Source organism: Pseudonaja textilis, chromosome 9, assembly GCF_049901715.1.
Source record: "Pseudonaja textilis isolate UNSWEBS1 chromosome 9, rPseTex1.2, whole genome shotgun sequence".
Lineage (NCBI taxonomy): Eukaryota > Metazoa > Chordata > Lepidosauria > Squamata > Elapidae > Pseudonaja > Pseudonaja textilis.
In genome coordinates, this window is record NC_141998.1 from 359310 (window position 1) to 381650 (window position 22341).

At 42.1% G+C, this 22341-nt stretch overlaps 1 protein-coding gene across 1 annotated transcript; it reads right to left on the reverse strand.

Annotated features, from left to right (window-relative positions):
- Nucleotides 1–572: 572 nt before the first annotated feature.
- Nucleotides 573–22309, reverse strand: TIA1 (TIA1 cytotoxic granule associated RNA binding protein). The gene is given in 14 exon segments (XM_026715121.2): nt 573–2214; nt 2217–2277; nt 2851–2993; nt 3273–3396; nt 6625–6709; nt 6796–6891; nt 7421–7529; nt 10015–10090; nt 15358–15445; nt 16623–16655; nt 16829–16883; nt 17611–17709; nt 19169–19265; nt 22136–22309. Coding segments are annotated over 14 exon segments (1179 nt in total). The 5' UTR covers nt 22162–22309; the 3' UTR covers nt 573–2127.
- Between the last annotated feature and the right edge of the window lie 32 nt (nt 22310–22341).

Here is a 22341-nt window from a genome sequence, read left to right on the forward strand (position 1 = left end):
ACGTGAAAACAAAACACCCAACCCCCCGGCATCAGTGAGAAGAACCGCGCCCCACCTTCCGCCCCCACAGCCTGGTTGGGGCAACAAGGGAGACCCCAACAGCGGCTCTGAAAACGCTTCCGCGGCTGGCTCCGGGGACACAAGACCAGCCTCCTCCGAGGAGACCCCCAGGACAACCCACTGCTTTCAGGCCACTGTCGGACTGAAGCGGTAATACTTTTTAAAAAATACACTGAACATGTTTTTTGTTTTTTTTTTGCCTTCCCCTTTCAAATATTTACATGTTGAAATGCATTAAAGCTTGAGTTACTGTCAACTCCCGGGACAATAACCGATGTCAAAAGCTTTCTTGGTTTGCTGGCTGTGGGACCTTAGCTGGCTTCTGTGAAAGAAATCTGTACTCAATTCTGCTATTGAAAATATATACAGAGAAAACTCCCCAAATGGCACCAGGCTCACTTCAGACCTATTCACATTTCTCTTTTAAAAGAATTGTGCAGGCAGAGATAGTAAGCAGAAAGATGACAGGTTTATACAAATTTTAAAGGAAGCAGACATGAGTGAAATCAATGTACAAGTTCAATGGCATCTTTTGGAAGATGCTTTATTTATAAAACGTTAGGGCCAAGATCTGTCTACAAGAGAACAATCTATTTTCCTAGCAGCCAGCCCTCTACTTTGGTTCTGGCCCCGCTTGTTCCATCAAATGGGTGGCTGGTCACTGTCTTGTGCATATCAGCAACTTCTCCATCCGTTGCTCCACTACAACCAATGCAGAACGGAAACCAAACACCTCCGTGTGCCCAGATGTTAACTGGGATATATAATGACTACGTCCAGGGTAGGGTTCTTTCTGCATCTTCTGAAAGCTAGCCAAGGAGGTAGGATAATGCTATTATTATTATTATTATTATTATTATTTATTTGGCCGCTGAACAATTCAAAAATGTTTTATCCAGTTGGTCCTTCAGGCTTCAGTTGGAGCATTCCTTTTTCTCCTGGCTTGACACACACACGATGCTCTAGAGTTTAATAGCTCTATCTGTCCCTGCTAAATCAAGCCAGACTTGCTCCAGGTGAGTAAAAAGCTGCTAAGACCAATGTATTCTCTATGTCTCTGAAAAATGAGAGCATGACTGTTTATTCAAAGTCTAACAGTGTATTAGATATTCACATGCAAAAGTCAAAGCTTAAATTATAGCCGTAAGTCCTGTAGAGCTCTTTCTGTCTCTTACTCTTTCAAAGGAGACATACAAAAGCGGAGCGACTTTTGTGAAAATATTAATTTGCTAAAATAGTTGACATGATAAAGGATACATGTAAATGTAAAAACGGGCAGGTTTTAAAAAGCTGGCTCCTAAGATTGTGTCACATTTTTAAGAAGATCTGAACTGGGCGAAGGAGGACTCAGAGTCGATGAACGGGGGGGCATCCCCCGGGCCCCTCCTGGCATCGAGCAGAGCCCAGAGCTGGATTCTCTGAGCACGAGGCACTTGCCCTTAGCCTGACTCCTACTTCATAATTTAATAGTGACAGTAAGGCAAAAACCACTTTCCGAAAAATGTTTAGATACAAAATAATGTAAACGAATAAGTTATATTTGAAATCCCAGTATAACAAAAGCAAGGAGATGGGACACTTTATACATCAGGCTCTCTTTGCACAGACTGAAGATTTCAATAAACCCCCAGAATTCACACAGTTTTGGTGCGTCTTTTTTCTCTCGTATAACTTCTTTCATGTACATTTAAGTCATATTAGGAATGCAAACTAGGCTGCATACTACTTCAGTGGAAAAAAATGTTTGATATTGTGCAATTTCCTGCCGCTATACTAAAAGTGGCAGAAATCCCTGCATTAGTTGTGTTTCAAACATGGATCTTAAGAAACACATCTCAAAAGAGGAAAAGAAGGCAAAAGTTGGCAGATATCCAGCATCTAGTATTTCCTGTGTGTCTTTAAAAAAAAGCGTGGACAACAACGAAGTTTCATGATTAAAAATAAATACTGTTTGACTTTTGCACTGACTTGATTGGATAGATTTTTTTTTTAAGTAAACAAAGGATTTTACAATGCTCCATACAGCCTCAAAGCCACAGGTGTTCTATTCCAGAGTCCTTCTGTCTCTCACTGTGTTTCAAAACCTGCCATCCGATATCCAGTTTGACTAGTTAGAACACTTCCATTTTGCCCCTGGGGTGGTGGTGGGGGGGGGGCGGTGGAGGGGGTGGCACACCATAATTTGCACCCATCCATGCTGCAGATGGCTGTGTCTGACTGGATGGAAGAGGAAATGAGGTTAGATAAAGCTTGCACTGGAATAGGTAGACAACAGCAAGCAATCCTGTTGAGTATTTCTGGCATATTTTCCATAACGCGGGGAGCCTGGGACCCCAGCATTCTATCAACCTGACTGAGCCTTAAGTAGTAACCCTTTCATATTTTCAGACTACAGTAACTACGAACTGGGCATGTTTGAAGAAACCCAGTTCATCAAATGTTCCACTGCTGCTAGCTTCTAAGAGTTGTTTATTTAATCAACCTTTTGGTGAATAAAATTTATTACTATTTGGTGCTCCAAGTATAACACTGATTCATTTTACTACTTTGGAAGGACAGTCTACTTTTTGTAGTATGCTGCTTTTAATGATGGTTTAATTAGTATTTTAATCCCTTTTTTGCAACCTACAAACATATAAAAATAATCAAACTGGTGAAGACACAAATGCTGCCTTTCAAACAAGCACATAACAATAATCTATGAACATGTTAAAAATGAAAGTGCTCTAACTAGGCGTACTTTCCTTTTCATTACTGTCAGCAGGCCTCGGCCAACCCCGTCTCCCTTACCTGAATCCCTGGTTCCATGCCTGCCCATACATTCCATATGCAGGCACTTGCCAGCCATTGGGCATGTACTGGCCAATCTGCTGGGCGTTTCCATACCACTGGCCCCACTGCCCATAAGGGGGTGGGTAGCCCACTTGATTCTGCTGAAAAGGTTAATGATGGTCCAAAGTTAGCATGTAACACAGGCAACACATCGCTTTGCAAATTTATGTCTAACAAAGTACAGGGAAATCAGTTTACTTCATGTTGGAACGCGTACAAGCTCTTCACTATGACACGTATCATAGCCAATTTCTACCCACTTCAACTAGGATCACAAGACTATAAATGAATAGCAAAGAAAAGGGATTTGGGATCCATCTTGAGGAAATATCTACGTATTAATTTTGGGAATGCTTTTCAGCAGGACAGGTAACTCTTACCTGTTGAATTGGGTTGATCATGTCTGGTGTCTCTTTACCCCAATAGCACTTCACCACATGTCCTTCTATTGTGGTGCCATTGACTGAAACAATGGCATGTGCAGCACTTTCATGAGAATTAAACCTGTAAAGCGCATACAAGGGAGTAAATTAACATAATCACCCTCATTTATGAGGCAGCAAATAAAAGACAATGCAACAATTCTTCATTAATAGGAATATGCACGTGTCCACACGGAAGAGGACGATGTTGGGAAAGTCAGTTTTGATAACAAGTTGGAAGACAGAATCTAAAGCCACATGCTCTGCTCTGGCCCTGCGCTGGAAATCAAGCGACACACGCAGAAAGTACGTCTGAAGAATTCTCAGCCACACAGCATCGGGACAAAAAGACTTGCTTTACTTTATTTGACCCTGCCAGTGCTATCGTTCTAGCAGCTATAACGTCTAGATCAAATGGAAAAGGTTCACTAAGAGGAATGGAATCAGCAATTTGTAAACTGGACAATCTACCAAGAGTCTCCCAGGAGCAAAGATGTGACAGAGAGGCTTACCAAAATAATCAACTCCACAGATTATTATCCCTTTCTCCTCTTTCATGTCGGGATGAATGATGCAACAAAGAGCCAGGAACAATATCAGGAGCCGATGAGCAGCTAAGGCACAAAGGCCAAAGAGAAGGGAGCACAGGTGGTATTTTCCTCTGTACTTCCAATGGAAGGTCAACACCCAATGAGGGAACGGAGGATTTTAGAAGTCAACCGTTGCCTTGAAGGGAAGATGCCTCTGAGGGGACTCTGGATTCCTAGACCACAGTCTACAATGCCTGCAGGGAGGACTTCTGGTGGGGGATGGGCTGTGCCTCACAAAAACTGAAGAAAGGTTTGGGGGAAACAAGTGGCTCAGCTTTTCCAAAGGCCTTTAGACTAAAACTGGAAAGGGAAGGAGACCAACATTTAGGACTTACTCTCCAGCATAAACCTCAAGACGTCAAGGGGTGTGAAAAAAGAAAACTGTACACTAACGCTCAAGTTATGAAGAACCAACACAGCAAAGTTGAAGTCCTACTATGTGAGGACAGGTACGATATTGTTGAACTATGAAAACTTGGTGGATGAAAACATGAAGGGAACATATTGCTAGAAGGATTTAAATTGTTCAACAAAACAGACCTAATAAAAGAGGTGACAGAGTCACATTTTTTATGCTTGTTTGTTTGTAAAATGTTTTGGCTGCCCATCTTACCACAGGGTTAGGGTTAGGGTTCTGGGTGGCTTACCATCATACAAAGATAAATATACATATACTAAAAATTAATACAAACAAACACAATAGTCTAATTACAGATGGGGAAAGGGGGGGGGGGAATCTGTTGTTAATAGATCAATCACCTCCACTATGATGTTCCACCATTGGGGCCCCAAGTTAACTGGCCAAGCCAGAGCTTAAGGGCTTATGTGTAAGAAATAACTACACCTCTAGAGCAATGCAAAAATCCAAGGAAGAAAGCCTCCTTGAATGCATTTGGGTTAATATAAAAGGAAAAGGGGGCATACTATCCACCGCCAACTCAATGTGTTGTCCTTCATGGAATTACCTCTACATGGAAGTAAGTAAGTAGTAGGGTACCTCAAGGTTCTGTTTTGGGCCCAGTAGGCTTCAACATCTTCATACATGGTTTAGATAAGGGGACAGAAGGGGAACACCTGAAGCTTGCAGACAACACCAAGCTTTGGAAGTATGTTGGCAGACTGGGGCCTACCCAATAAAATGCAATTCAGTAAGGAGAAAAGCAAGGTCTTACACTTAGGCAAGAAAAACAAAAGTATAGAAGAGGTGGTCTCTGGCTCAGCAGCAGGAACGCTTTTAGAGAGATCTAAAAGTCACAGTGGACAACCAGAGTCAAATATGAGTCAGCAGGGTGTTGCAGCTGCCGCCGCCGCCAAAAAAGCCAATGCAGCCCTTGGCAGAGGAATAGTATCGACACCACATGAAGCGATATTACCACTTTATACTACAGTGTTAAGACCACACTACATTGAAAGAGTACAAAAAGAACTACTAAGGTGTTTAACGGGCTGGAGGCTAAATCATATGACAAACAGTGCAGAAATTAGAGATTTCTAATCTAGCAAAGAGGACTGGTGTGTGTGTGTGTGTGTGTGTGTGTGTGAACAACAGTCTTCCAAAACTTAAGGGTCTGTCACAGAGAAGAGGTGGGTTGACATTCTCCAAAACCTCTCAGGGTAGGACAAAAAGTATTAGATAGGAAATGATTAAACTTCGTTCTAACACAGACATTTCCTGACCGTGAGAACAATTAACCAGTGGAACGACTTGCCCTCAGAGGTTGTGTAGGTGCTCCATCACTGGAGGTTTTTAAGAAGAGACTGAGTAGCTATTTGACTGTAACGATATATGGTCTCCTGCTTGAGCAGGGGGTTGGACTAGAAGATCTCAAAGTTCCCCTCCATTATTCTATGAGACTTCCAAAATACCGAATACAGTACTTTAAATAGAAAATACAGCGGACTTATTTTAACAAGCTTCTGGTGTCACTTAATGACCTTTAGATTAATGGACTCTTGGAAACCCATTTTATCTGAAAGAAGAAAAGGTTTGCACTCCGCTTTCCTTTCTACTGTTTCTACTTTCTCCCTTTCAGTGGTATCCAGCTCAGTATCAAGATATCCCATTTTCTTCCCCAAACCTTTTCAGGGTTGGCTTTCCTACCTCTTCTTTCTGTTTCTCTTCATAGTTTTATAGACAGGCGTAGGATAGAGGATGGAAACATTCAAGGTTGATGTTCTTCAACCTCAGGAACTCTAAGACTTGTGGACACGCAAGATACTGGGTGGAGTTTTGGGAGATGATGTCCACCTGTTATAAAGTTGCTGAGGTGGTGAAACACCAATCTAGACCAAGGAGGTGGCAGACCAAGCTTCGCTGGTGACCCAAGTGACTTAATTCGATGTAAGAATTAAATGGCGAGTCGTGGGTTTTTAGGGCTGGGTGAAGACAGAGATCTGCTTTTTCTTTTGCCAAAACAAGGGAGCCGCGGGATGTGCCTTGAGGAGCCACCTGGGCGGCCATGTGGGGGTCCAGGGCTGCAGGGGGAGGCTCCTTTCAGCCAACTCCTTCATGTGGGTCAAAGTGCTTGTAGCACTTGCCAAAGCCTCAGTTGTGTTTTTAAAATGTATTCAAATTTTTTTACACACAGCAACACATACACCTGTCTCTCTGCAAATCACTTAGGAATGTGAATTTGCACATTAGTTGGAGACTAACTAGAAAAGGTTTCATAAAAGTTCTGAAAAAACAAATAGGGTGTGTAAGAGAAATATTTCCATACCGTACAAATGAGTATCCTTTATCTGGAAAGACTCGGATTTCCATTATCTGCCCAAATGGAGAAAACGTCTGGCGCATTAGCTGTTCTGCAGACAAGAAGATTGGAAATATTTCAAAACGGGCCTCTCACCTCTTCTCCACCAGGTCACTCTGAACTGACGACAGAGCCTACCTGTCAGGCCTGAAGTTACACCACCGCAATACACCGTGCAATTGCTTGGACTGGACTGATTTACAACATCATCGTAGGAGAGTTGTTTGGCATTTGCTATACAAAAAGCACAAAGATTTTACCGGTCTATGATTTATTTACAATAAAACAAAGATGTCTAAAAATATTGGCTATAATGAAATCAGAAGTAATGACATTTGGAAAACTATTTTCTAAAATGATCCCCCTAAGCGTCTCCTCCTCCTCCTCCTCCTCTGCCCTCCCCTCCCCTCCTCCCCCCTCCTCCTCTTGCCTTCCGTCTTCCCCAATCTCAGGGTCCGAGGAGTGCCCTCTTCTCATTTGGCGGCCAAAGCATTTGAGTTGAACCTCTGCCCTTCCAAAGGACACTCAAGGGGGGGATTTCCTTTCGCAACTAACTTCAAGCGGCATTAATTTCAATCTCTGCAATATTTAGCTCGCAATCTAAGACTGGTAGGAATTCAAAGCCTATTCTGAAAATTTAGAGAACGAAACCTTTCAAGCACCAGCAATACCCTTGTCTCTTTAGCGGTGGGAAGCCCTTCGGATTCAGAAAAGCTGGTTTCTTATAGCTGGAAGCGCTTGTTTTATTTTGAAGGCTACTCACATTCATATGTACTCTTTGGAGCTGGAGGTTTGCGTGTTGCCCAATTAGTCCTGATTTGTCTTCCACCAAGCCACTGTCCCCCCATTTGTTGAATTGCATTTTCTGCATCCTATCCGGTGCAGGAAAAAAAATGTTTAAAAAACCCTTCAAAGAATACTAAATCACAGTAACTTCTTCATCTGTCATAAACATTTATCATAGTATCACATCTAAAGAATCAAAGACTTATCTTTAAATCTACCAAAAGGATTCAAATTATGTATCACACTGATTTACAATAGGATTATTTGTGGCTCACCATGATCTATATGATTTCCCACATATTTCAAGAATTGTCTCATAAAAAATCATTTAACAACAAAGGAAGACTGAAGTATTACGCTTCTTTTCGGAAAAGAGCAGTATCTATTTTAAAAGAAATATGGATTTACAAGCATTATGAAGTGAAATTCTATGAACTGCAGGCAATTTAACTTTCACTGTATTAGCTGAAGACAAGATTGATCATTATTTCCAAAACCAAACAAAGTCTTGCAGTTGCAGTTGCTGCTCTTCTATCGGGACCATCCCTCCAACCCTCGCACATAAAATATATAAAATTGTAAAATTGTAAGAGGGGGTGAGAGATTAAAGTGAGGACTTTCAGGATCCCAACCAGCCCCACAGTCACGTGTCCTATCCTGTTAATATTTCTGGCTAATTGTTTTAATTATTTACATTTGATTATATGAATTTATCTTTTCCGTTTTATCTTGTATGCTGCCCAGTATCTTTGCAAGTGAGATGGACAACTATATAATTTGAAATAAAGGCTATTTTAAAAGCTATTAAAAAAATAAAGGAAAAGGGAATAACATGCAACATAGATATCTTGGGCTCGAGGTCTGCTTGCTTGCTTGCTTGATTTATATTTCCTATTTCCAAACTGCTGTCTCCCTCAGAGAGGGGCTCTGGGTGTGTTCAATATAATCAATACATAAGCAATGTATAAAATTATTATATTAAAATTAACAAGATTGAAGATTATAAAAACATTATAACACCCCCAAAAGGTTGAACATTCAAGGTGGGCATTTAGCATTAGTTAATACAGGCAGCCCGACAGTTGGGTGGTTCTTCTTTGTGCCCCACCCAGAGACCCTTGGTGGGGGGTCAGGAGATGGAGGCTGTCCTCAGCTCTGGGGGCCGGAGGTTCTATCTAGAGCGTGTGGTGGGCAGGGGCAGAGAAGGCCCCTCTCCCTAGAACACCCCCCCCAATTGAAATTCCTCGACTGATGGGGTCTGCCGCATGCCTTCCCTGCCTGCCCAGGTGCGACGGGGGGAACCCGGTTCATAGGTAACCTCGCCCCAGGCCATGTAGGGCTTTATAGGTCACAACCAACACCTGGAGTTGAATTGGACCTGGAAGCAAACCGGCCCCCAGTGTAGCTCGCAGAGCTGAGTGTTACGTGCACCCTTCCTTGGGCCCCTAAAATTGCCTGCAGGGCCTCGGTTTGTGCCTGTTGAAGCTTCCGGATACTCTTCAAGGGTAGCCCCATGAAGAGCGCATCGCCATAGTCCAAACAGGGGGTGACAAGGGCATGAGTGGTGGAGCCTCCCTATCCAGAAAAGGGAGGAGTAACCACACAAAGCTGAGCCAATATTCATTTACTGTCTAACCAAATATGGGGAAATGTATGTTAGGCCTGCCTGAGGTGACTTAGATTTGCTCCAATCAAGTGGCTCCTCTTTGGCACCACTTGCCAAAGCCAGAACCAGATCTTGGGCAATGACCAGGTGCTGCAAAGGGAGGGAGTGCTTTGCTCAAGCCATGTTGCTCGCAGCCCATCCTCAGTCAGAACGGTGGGGTAAATAGGTGGGGGAATGGCCTCTCATGCCAATACGTACGTACAGGGCAAGTGGCAGAATGGTTCTCAATCCCTTCCCTGGCTTATTTCACCACAACCCAGAGCCTTCCTCCATTATTTTTCCTTGGGCAACTCAGTTCAACAACTGAAATTGCCTATGAAGGAACCATGAGAATGTTGTAAGCAAGCATCCATTCTGCCTGAGGATGTGCTGCCCACATTTTCTTTATGAATGGTGCAAAATTTTACCAACATATTCCCCAAACCTCATTTGTTCTCCACATGCAGAGTTCACCGCAGCCTCCATCTCAGCCTCACTAAGAATACCTTTCCCCAAATGGAACATAAATGCTAAGTTGAAATCTTGTTCAGGTCTATACTAGAGTGAGATCAGAAGAGAATTTGTTTTTTATATACTTCAGGGGGAGAATGAATTAGGGTGCTGACAATGAAATATATTATAGTCTTGTGAAATTAGAGCAAGTGGAAAGCTATTATGCTGGAACTATACGGCCGAAAAATCATCTGGACTGTTAATAATTGTGAATCATGTTGTCAGGCTCTGGGTTATTAGTAACATGGTGGTTTACTGCCACGAGATGCGTCTGAAATAAAACGTATCTAATTCAGCATTTTGCATTATTGCGCAACCAGCTTCACCAAGGTGCCTTTTGTAAATAGTTGCTGGATATGCTTGACCAGCTTTGTGTTGGGCGTGAAACCATCAATCAAAATGCAGGAACCCACCCATTTATTGAAGAAAGAAACAAAGCCGTATCCTTTTGACTTTCCTGTTGCCATGTCCTTAACAACTCGGGCATCCCTGAAAAGGAAAGAGAAAGCCAGTTAAGCGTCAACTGAACAGAATCCAAGTAAAAATGTCTCACACGCAGCTCATTTCTCATGTTTCTCCTTTAACAAAATGAACTTCTTAAAAGCACCAGCAATATACAGTCAAAACAATTTTCCCTTTTACTAAAGTCTTATCACATGATAGCAAAAAATTAAACTTAATTCTGTAAACATGCAAAATCAATAGCTTTAAAAACAACTATTTACAGTCGTTGGTTCACAGTTCAATGCTCTTATATACTGTTAAAAAACTATGCATGGTCAAAGCAGCTATTCAAAGGAATAACTGAGGGCATGTAGCTGACTAGCATATTAGCAACAGGCTCTCTTGAACCATGCAATTTATAAACTTACTATTGGCCAACACATTCTACCTACTTATTAGAAATAGAAAATAGAAAAAATGAAAAAATAGGAATTAAAAGGCATACGTCGCCTGTTAACTGAATTCTTTAATTTTCTCAGGTCAATTCGTTACCCCCTTTTTGGACTTGGGCAGCTGTAAATTTTGAGAAATTGACATTTTCAGAAATGGTTGCATTATGGAAGAAAATAAACACTAACATGTTTTTTAAACTATACACTATTAAATAATTTTAAAAAACTGCATTCGTAATTAACAATCATACAGGACTGATTGAAAACTACAAAGTATATAAAGTAAAAATTTATAAAAGTAAATAGAAAAACTACAACGTTTGTCCACTGTGAACTGTAGCTTGCAGTTAGCCATGGCAATGCTGTCCATTCTTCAGAGACATTCTGCAAAATAACCAGAGCCCTATTATTTGAGATTGAGTTAAAAAAGACAAAGACCCAGCTACTATAGCTAAACCCCACTGGCGGAAATGCCCCCTTTACTAACGAAGGGCCTCTCAGATCGTTTATGCATTAAGGGTGCACTCCTGAGAAGGCTTAAGACCCTCCCCAACCCACACGGTTTAGGCCCTTGACACGCACAGACACACAATCACAGAGTAAAGCCGGGGGGGGGGGAGGCCATGCGGGGTACCCCAAGGACACAGTCCCATACACTCAAGCAAGCTGGAAGAGGCTTCATGGGATGCCAAGCAGTCCTCCAAAGGATTTCTATAGGCATTCAGTATCTACCTTCTGGTACTTAAAGATACAGGGAAGAAGCTAAGGAATTGGAAAATCACTGAGACAGCCAACTAGTTATCAAGATCATGAAAGTTATTACTCTATTGAGAAAGAAAATAACCAAATAATCCAGAAGAAATGGATATTTGCCTTAAATTTTAGTTGACTTAAGTTAGAGCAGGGAACAATTAGTTTCATAATGACATGGGTGACTCTCTGTACTTAACACTTAACTATCATTTTTTAAAATAAGAACCCAAACCACAAACACATAGACATGCTAGTCAAATCCTGACAGAATAAATCATTTGTACAATTGCCAAATTGTTCTAAGTATACATTAAAGTTCATGCAAATATTGAATTATTCAAAGCAATACTTCTGGAGCTATCAGTAGACTATCAGAAATTATTTTCACCCAGAATTTGAAAGTCACCCCATCAAGAGAATAAAGTAGGTTTTTAACATTTTCAGTATACTAAATATGTAGCGTTATAGATCAGCTATTAAAAATTACAGATGAAGTACACACTCTCTACTTCTACTTTCTGAATTAGGTAAAAGAAACTAGTAAGATTGCACGCTGGTTATGTTTTTATTCTCAAGTATTTTCTGATGTTCTGTCTTCCTTGTCACATCTTCAGTGGTTAAGGAACAAGAGTTTGGGCTACTGATGTAATAAAAGTATACCGGTACACACTAACCCTGGTTAGGATTAGCACCAGCACTGGATGCGTAGAGTCTCTATTCTGCCCTTCCTACATCTAGGCTGACACACATCTCAATGCAGCTATTGAGAATCCCTAGAATAAAGCTCTCTCTGGGGCAGGGAGCAGACAGGACTTCCACTTCAAGAACCAACTGCATACTTATATCACAGCATTAGCAGAATTTTTAAGTTAATTCTTGTCTGGAGTTTACAAATTTATCACATTAAAAGCAGAGTTGCTATGATTGCAGAATTTTAAACTTAAATACTAAACTTGGGCAAATCTTGATCTGGAATGTGTTCTAGGCCTTCAATTGGCCAAGTCCATGAACCCAGCCTCATCAAGCTCTGTATATCTTGTGTTTATATATCCTGCTGTGTAAATCCAGTCATTATGGGTTGTGAAGCCTAGTATCTGGCACCCTGAAAATCTCAGGCCGCAAAATAGAATAAAATGATGCCCAGAAAATGCAAACAAGGGCCGCAATTGTAGGTTCACCTAGTCATCTTCTTTATATCTCAGTCTGTCTGAATCAAAATCAAACAACTATTTGCAAACAAGGACAGACCACTTTTACCAGCACTAAGGGCTACAGAGACTTCCACAAAAGTATTGTACTCTTTAAAGGCCAACAGATGTAACTGCAGGGGTGCAGGGGGGAGGGAAAGCAATGCACTCCCCTCCTCCATCCCATAGCCTCCTCTGTGAATATGGAAGATCTGAAGAGCTGCAATTGAATGGATTTGTCCTCATGAGAATGGCAAACCAGTGCAGCTCTAGTTAGTTAGTTAGGGTTAGTTCTGTGCCACATTCAGGGAGGCAGAGGGGTGGGTCACATTTTATGCTGCTATTCAATGAATGCATTATAAACATGAAAGGTTCGTTTTTACTTCCACTCAATTGTGTCCCATTCTCAGAGAGTGCCTGGACATGTCCCTGTGGTTTTCTTGCCACGGTGTGTCTGAAGTGGTTTGCCACTGCCTCCTTTCTGGGGCTGAGAGAAGTGACTGGCTTGATGTCCAAGGTGGGACTAGGTATCACCGTTTCTCATTTTCTAGCCTGATATCTTAACTACTACACCAAACTGGTTTATCCTTTAAACAAAAACTAAAGGGATTTTTAGCTTATAAATCTCAAAAGAATGCTTACATATTATACTTTTTTGCTTCTGAATCCTAGAAGCCAAAATATTTTAACCAAAAGTTCTTCTTTAGGAAAAAGAACACTAAGAATAACCTTTGGTCAAAGACTTCCTTTTCTCCCAGAAACAAAACTTTTTCTCAAAATAAATCAGAGCCCACCATCAAGTATTTCAATTTTTAACATGGTACCCCTTGATGCGCACTAGGATTACTACCAGATTACAAGATAAAATACTCTGCTTTTTCCAGAATAAGGAGTATAGTCGCTTTTTGTGAGATGGGCGGCTATACAAATTTGATTATTAAATACACATTGAATTGTATGAGAATTATGGTTATTATTAACCTAATACCGTACTGTTTGTTTTCCATTGACATGGCTTCTTAGGTATTGTTTTGTTAGTTGCCCAGTTATTGGTTTAAGGTAGGCAGCCACAATACCTGTAGCTGACCGACTATGTAAAATAAAAGGCTCTCATGATACAAGGGAAAGGAGCACAAGCCTCAGGATTCCTGTTTGGATCAATTCTTGCTTTGGGTAGGGGCTGGAGAGGGAGAGAGAGAGGGAGAGAGAGAGAGAGAGAGAGAGAGAGAGAGAGAGAGAGAGAGAGAGAGAGAGGCACAGCTAGAAGGGGAATATCTTACAAGTTTGGAGGGGCAGAGGAAGAACGTCACCAATCTTCTGTCTGAAAAAAGGTTTATGACAGCAGCGATTTGGAGAGAGCGGCCATAAAGGACTCCCAACATTCCCAAAGCCAGAGACAGTTGGGGCCCTTTAAGACTGGGCAGTCCTGCCGCAGCATTTACTGGTGGCCAGGCCCAAGGCAGAGAGGGCTGCCTCAGGTCTACCCTGGGCAGAGAGAGGCATCTCTAGGATGGGGGTGGGAGGGGTGGGGTGGGGAACAGCATCATTCTTCCTTTTGCTGGCCCAGGAGCGGTCACATATGGCATTTTTCTTTCATGGGCCCTTCAGGAACGGAAGACAAGCAAGAGGCCTTGCAAAGGGAAGCATTTGTTGCATCTTCCTCATAGCCTTGTGGGCAAGAACAGGCGGCCTCTCCTCACCCATTCAAAGTGGATGGACAAACCCGAATGAGGCTCAGGGGCTGCACGTTATATGAAGAGCGGAGCTCAACTCAGCAGCAGGCTTTCTTGCTCAGAACAGCTTCTAAGTTCTTTGAGGCTCAAGTGGTCTCTCCACTTGATCTGTACCTTGCAAACAGGGCCAAGAGAGAGAGCTCTCTCCCCCTGCTGCCAGCAGAGACCGGCTGATCTAGGAAGGCTCTCTCCCTGGTCTCCATGATTGCTCAGGCTTAATTTCATCTATACTAATGCTAAACCCAACCGGGCAATCTGATTTTTAATTTATTTATTTATTTTTAAAAAGACTGCAATAAAGGGAAGATTTCCAGCCAACTGTGTAGCAGCCGGGCGGTGGTTTCTCCCAGTTGACCAGAGCCTTGTGGTGGTGTGCTGGGGGCCCAGAGCATTTCCCTGCACTGCACTGTGCAGATCCAGGCAATGTGAGCAGCACGCAAGACAACTTTTTCTTGGCTTTTCTCAGTCCTGGAAATAGCTAATTTAAGTGTGGTTGAATCAAGGTTTGCAACCATCGGAAAGCATTTGAAGGCCAGTCTTGGACAGGAGGAAGCAAGAGATCCAACTCGTCCCCCTCGGGTCTCAGGAGGTCTGCACAAGTTACAAAACGAGTGCATCCGTTCCTGACGTCCCTCATTTCAAAATGAGTTTTTCAAGCTATTGCTACCGTTATTCAACCTTTGGATTGTTCTGAAATCAGATTAAGTAAAAGGATACATGGTTATCACGTCACTCTAGCTCCACTGGAAATCTGTAGCCACAGCAGCAATGCACTACCCTGGATACCAATTTCTGGTTTATTTTATTTAATAGAGCACCCATTTCACAAAAAGCCAAAGTCTTGCAGGCCGTATTCTCCATGAAACCCGATGAATTTGAAAGCTGCTTTAATGAGACCATATGATGCCTCAGGAGACACTCGAGAGGCCTTACTTAGCATGAGAATCCGTCCTAGAAAGTGAACTAAATCATGTCACAGAACACAGATTTTCAAATATTGTAAAATGTACGTATCTTCTAAAATACTAAGCACAATTAGTAAAACTAACTGGATTATTTGATAATCTGAATGAATAAAAAAAGATGCTTCTCTTCAGAAAATATAGATCAATTTGCCAACACCCTATTCATTGCATTAAACTGAATACTTGATTGTCCCCAGGATTTGACAATAAGACGTTACTTACGATATTCTCCCGAATGGGGCAAAAGCTGCTTTTATATCTTCAGTTGTAATTTCTGGGCTGAGGTCTCCAACAAAGACATGGAAGTGGTCTTACCAAGAAAAGAGAAAAATGTACAAGTTTGCAGAGTGTTCATAGAAGTGTAGGTGATGGTAATTTTAAAAATCTTGTACTGATTTCCATACAAATAGAAACTACATGAAAACTATATTTTATTAACCTATCAGATAACAAAATACAACATTGTTTTATTATATATCCATCAGGAGACATGGCAGTACAAAAGTATAGAAAATTTACATAAAACTAACATTTATTGTTTTTATATTAACTGTAGTAATTATTATTCATAGCAGAAAATGTATTACCATGAGAACTAGGCTCATCTAGCTCAAAGCCAGAGCAAACATATGCTGCATTTGTAGCTTTGTTTTGTAGTACTAGCGTTAAAAAAAGCTACCACATCTATTGGTTCCATGAGCAAAAGAGAGCAAAATTTACACAAACTAGTTATGGAGAACCTAAGTTACATATAGCTCAAACTTAAGTCATATTTTGGGAAGAACAGTCAAAAAGATACCTTGCATTGCAACAGTTTGATGTTAAAGCATTTGACAGTTTTCTGAAAAGCCAAGAGTTTTGATTGCCCAGCCTTTACACCATGTGAATCCATGTGAATTCAAAGTATGTGAAATCCATGAGCAAGTGAACTAAGACTGAAGGCAACAGAACGGAAAGAGTAATCCCTTCACAATTTAGATTAGATCCATTTACATAAGAACTGGCGAAACACAGGAGTCATATCTAAGGAGGTCCTTCATAGTCACACAAAGCCCACTTCAATTTTCCGCACCTCTAGCAGGTTTCACGGCACACCTGGCGCTGCAACAGCACCGCTCTGGCAAAAAGAATCCCTTTCCATCCTCCCCAAGTTCTCAGAGCTCTCAGGCCGGGCAAGTAGAGAGGCAGCCCTGGGTTGCCGAGTAACAGGAGGGAAGGAAGATCCAATTGGAGGAGCAACTGGTACCCCACGAGAAGTGCGGGGGTGCAGGGTGGGCAGCAGCTTTCCCTCACAGAGGGGACACGCCCACTGGGGGCCACGGGGCTTACAAGTCGGCAACAGTCCACATCCTGATCCACCTGAGAGAGGAGGAGGAGGAGGAGGCAGACCGCTTGCGACAACATAATCACCCCCCCAATGGCTTCAGGCGGTTAGTGAATAGACACCCCTGAGAGATTTCATTTTATGTTTAAGAAGATACAATTACCTTGTGAACGCAGTGTGTTGACAACGGTACTACCTGATGACAAAGATTAGATTTGTTCTTAAGTTTATTAACACAAACACATTAAATAATATCTTAGGATAATGATCAAAATAATAGGGCAAATATTTGCATGATGCTTATTGCTTAACATTAAAAACACTTTTGTGCAAATAAAGAGTAAGGACTCAGGATAGGAAGGGACTTACTGCTGGTATCTTTCTTCTGGCTGCTGGGGGTTGTTGCCCAGTTCACTTTGACCTCCTAGAAATAATATTTACTACAATTATATCCAGGAAAGTTAGTACAAAGATTAACACAACCTGCAGTCCTGTCAATGATTTGACATGCTATACAGTGGGGGGGCGGGGGGGGGGGCGGGGAGAAGGCATTGTTCCTGAATGTCAGGGGAACTGTGAATCATATCATTCGTGGCAATTTGTCACATGGGCTACACAAATATACATATACAAATGACACAAATCACTGCAATTAATATTAAATTAACATCAATTTAACCGACATAAATTTAAACTTATCGACTTCAGAGGCAATAGACTTGCCCACCGCTTCTGGGAAAAATCCAGGCAAAAAATTCACCCATGGACTCCAAAGGCTGCTAAACAGGCATCCATTACATTGAGGTTTTGCAACATTTAAGACATGATTTTGCTGTATTTAGCAAATTTATCAAAAACAAGACTCTTCCACAGATGAAGTTGAATATCAAGTAACTTTAAATAGTTTTCCTTTTTATAACCTTACGCTTTATTTTGGCAAACTAGTTTTCCCAAGTTTCATTTGTGAAGTCATCATGCAGTTTTAGCTCAAAATGTTCTTTAAGAACTCCTAGTTCCATTCTGCAATACACGAGGCTCAAACAGGATAAAAGTTTACCTTTCAAGTTTCTTCTTTTTTAAAACATGCCTTTTCATCCATCTATTTAAAGCCACAGTCCTGCTCCACGTCCCCTTTAGACCTGAGAGCTTACCTTACCCATTATCTTCCGCCCGTTCATTGCCGCTAAAGCTGCGGCTGCGTGACGATGCTCATAGAATTCCACAAAACAGTACGGATCATTCCCAGCTGTCTGCTTAAACAGAGAGGACACCCAGTCACTCTAGGAAGATCCTTTGTTAACCAGACCAAAATATTGACAGAGAAAGGGACATTCTATTCCCAAAGAAAGTATTCAAAAGTAACTGTTTTAGATCTCTTAAATGGATGCATTATTTTTGAACAGCCAAACTGAAAGAGGAATCCTATACATCTCTACCTGAATCACTAAACCTGATGGATATTTTTGAACAGCACACATTCCTTTTATATTTTGTACTTCTTTGTAATATTGTTTATTTTATTTTATTTTCCTTTAGCAGGATTACTGCATTTCCAAATGATTTCACAAACCTTTGAAAGTAATTTTTAGAATGAGTTTTAATATTAAACTAAACTTTCCAGTATAAAAGCAGTAATACTATCCATTATATTTTACTATTCTGAATATGATGCAGTATCCTACATGTGCCACAAAGTTGATGAGATGCAGGCAACAGGAAATTAGCCTGCAAGGACCTCTCTAAATTAAAGATTCTGGTTTCATTTAGCAATGTGAGCATGCTTAGGGCAGGCATGTCTAACCTGCAGCCCATGCTACATGCAGTCCTGGACAGCTAGTAATGCAGCCCCCAAAACTAATCAAAAACATTAAAAAACAAAAACAAAGGAAGTTTATTATATACATTAACTGTTATCTATTTTACACTTCACTCAATGCAGGCCAGGCGAGCCAAAAGATTGGACGACCATGACTGCACTCCTGGCATATTGGCTAATACGTGCTGACAAGCACCATCCTTATGATCAGGTAGTGTGACTGGTTAGCTAAAGCCATTTATCTGGTCTACTTTTTTTCTGTCTTTGTACGTGAATTCTGGTGTTGACTATGGAAATGCAAGACTGCAGGCTACTATTTATAATAAGAGCATGAATTAACAAACAAAAGAAAAATAGGCCATTTGTTTGTGAAATTGAGTGAAAGGGGAAGGAAGGATACAGAGGCTTCCCTTGAGGATCCAGGGCGGCAAAAACAGCCTCAAACAGGCCAAAAATCAGCTGAGAGGCACGCGCATGTGCAGTGCAGGTAAGGGGGTGGAGCGGGGGGTATTGCCTGCGTATGCGCGGGGGGGGGGGGTGGGTGCCTGCACACACACACACTATTGCGTGCATGCTTTTGGCACACCACAACAAACAGGTTCGCCATCACTGCCCTAGCGTAAGATGTATGTATGTAAGTAATGTATATATACATATGTGTGCAGATGAAAGAAAGGAAGGAAGAAAGAAAGAAAGAAGGAAAGAAAGAAAGAAAGACCAACTTGCCTTGAATTCTGTTGACCTTTGTCTAACTCCAAGCAGGTACTAACTGTTAAGAATATTCCTGCGCATAGGCATGAGTACACAAATACAGACATACACATTCTATAGTTTTGACTGATTTATAACTAAGTTCTATGCATATGAAAAATCCTTATCTCATATCAACTTACATCCATTATCATTTTGCAATTTTTGCATGGTCCAATCTGACTGAACAGCTGGAGAATTAGGGCCTCCGTGACGTCTCTGGACAGATTCCCCACATACCTGTAAAATATACACACTGAAGCTTGTAAGTCTTACATAACAAAAAGGTAGCAGAGGGAGCAACTAGACTGTTCCACAGCTTAGTAATTATTAAAATATCTAAGGTGTTTAGAAGACCGAGCTAAGGAAACAAAAACCCTGGCTTCTGATTTGAAAATCTGTACTGAGCAAAGGCAAAATTAAAATCTCATAGCAGGAATGAAGGCTGTGCAAAAAAGCACAAACAAGAATCGGAACACACACACCCCGTTTGTCTCATTGATGGGGTCTCCTGCTCGAGCTAGAGAAAGGATACTTACAGCCACAATTGTGCTCCAAATTTCTGTTGCTAAGCATGACAGTTAAGTGAATTTGGCCCTTTACTATTTTTCTTCATTTTTAATGAATCACTTCAATTGTTAGATGAACAACACGGTTGTTAAGTGAATCTGGCTTCCCCATTGACTTGGCTTGTCCAAAGGTCACAAAAGGGGATCACGAAACCCTGGGACACTGCAGCCGTTCTAAATATGAACTAGTTGCCAAGCATCCAAAATGTGATCATGTGACCATGGAGACCTGCAACGGTCATGTGAAAAATGGCCATACATCACTTTTTTCAGTGCCGTTGTAACTTCGAGAGGTCACTAAACAAATGGTTATAAGTCAAGGACTACCTGTAGAAGACTTCCAAGACTTCTTTTATTCTATGACTTGTAAATTCTTATATTATGCACAAAAATAGTATTTTTACGAAGTATCTATTCTATTTATCTTTCAGATATTATCTTTCTAAATTTCAAATTTCTTTTGCTCTGTATATTTATAGTTGCCAAGTATTAACCCTTCCTTTATCAAGGTCCTGTTATTTACCTAAACTATTTTCAAATAAAGGACAATGTAAAAATTGTACTTGATAGGCTCTTGAATGTAACTTTGTTTCACAAGTTTCCTACATTAATATGTTTGCCTTAGCTTTTAAGTTTTAAGAAATGACTGCACCTTATTTACTACTTATCTATGAATAAATATGAAATTATTCAAGTATGAAGCTACTCATTTCTACATAAACGTACACTGGTACTGCTGGGAACAGCTTCAGTCCTAGAGGACCAGGCTGCAATTGAGATTATAAGAGTATACTTTCTCTTACAAGCTTTCATTGGTACAATAAATTCAAGGACAGGGAATTGGTTATTGTTCTTCATGGTTTGTGACCTGCAGATGACTCCATCTAAATATATTCAGCAGGAGTTTGAAAAGCTACTCAGTGCAAAATGTCCCAGCTGTTTTAAAAGCTGTTCCACAGGCTACAGATATGATTCCATACCCTGTTAATACTGATTTAATGCCCCTTGGCTGGATTCTTAATACCTCCTTCTCCAATGAGCTTTGTCTGGTAACAAAGAAACATGGAGGCTATGCTAAAAGAAGGGATAATAATTATATGTAAAAACTAAACTCCTAGGTGTGAAGTTTTATGAAGAAGCTGGAAAGGTCCTCATAGATCATTTTTGTTGTTGTTGTTGTTCTAAACTCTACCTCCAATAATTGAGTAAACACCAGTTTATATTTGGTAGTTTAAATGACTGCATGTTAGAACTTTAATTTGTAAACTATTCCTGAAGTAAACAAAATGTCAAAGTGCTAATAGGTTTGACTAGTAACAGGTTTAAATCCTCTCATCTTCTTGCTACAGAAACCCTTGTAATTCCAGATATTCTAAGCTTCAGTTCACTTAATCCTCAGCTAATATAATTATTGGCCATTCTGGCTGAGAAACTGTGGGGCTTGAATGAAAATAATTGAGAAAACTAATTAGAAGCATGTTGACATGAAAAAGTTCAAGACTGAAGTGTATCTTTTGTCTGAGAGTCTATGAGGGGCACCTTCATATTAATAGATACCATGTGTTTTCTGTGTATCAAAATATGGTAAAAATGCTGAACGTTTTTCTTTAAAAGCAAAATAAGAATATATAACAAATCAGCATAAAAAGCAATCAAAAAGAAGGTAGCATAAACAGGGAAACACATTTTAAAACCTAGATTAGGAGCTAGGATACGCTAAGGAATCATCAGCATAATTAAAGCAAGACGTTTGGTGATAAAAAGGCTGTTAAACTATTAATAGCCTTGGAAAAATAAAACGGCCCGTTGAACCTTTTTGGGGGGGTGGGGGGGGGAGTGGGTGATCTTCTGCACTTCCCGGAGGCGGGAAGCACCCAGAGGAGGAGCAGGAGGGCCAGGCTGGGGAACCCAACTGGACAGAGAAGGTGGCCGGGTTTTCTGGCCTTTCCCCCCTCAGGGAAGAGGAGGGCGGGCTCCCTGCAATTTCTGTCAAGCCGCCAACAAAACGCAGGGCAACCCCAGCTGCAGGTGGCGATCCTCGTCCGGGCAGACGCCTCTCTGCAAAAGCTCCCCCTTTTCCTGGGGAAGGACCGTCGCGAGGGAGGGAAGGCCGGGCAAGGGAAGGCGGACAAGGGGGGGGGGAGGAACGAGAGCCGACGAGATCACAAGCGAAGCCCGACTGGGAAGATGCGCATCCCCGCCGTTATTGCTCTGGCCCCGTCCAGCCCGCTTCGTCTATGCAGGGCCGCCAGGCCTCCCCGCAGGCGGCCGAGCGGCCAAGTCCCGCCGCCTCCGACTTTCCCACCGACGACGGCCCTGCCAGGTGGGCCGGGGCTCCTCTCGCTTAATTCCCAACGCAAGGCCCCCGCTCCAAAAAGGCTCGCGCGGCTGGGCATCCAGGACCGGCCCGAGGAGCCGGTCGAGGGAGGCCGCAACCCGCTGCGGGAGGCGAGGCCTTTCTGTCAGGCTCGCGGCGGGAAGGCGCGGGAACAACGTGGCCGGGCCCTCCCACTTCGCGCGCGGGGCTCCCGCCAGACTCACAGGGTCTTCGGCATTTCGTCTTCCATGGCGGCGGCGGCGGCGCCTGGGGCGCACCGGTCAGGCGTGGGCGACCCGCGGGCCGAGTCCGCGAGGCAGGGAGGCGGCCCTCACGTAGGCCCGACGGACAACGAACCCGCCGCCCGTCCTCTCAAGATGGCGCTGCTGGGCGGAGAGGCCCGGCCGGCCGACGGAAAGGCACCTCCGCG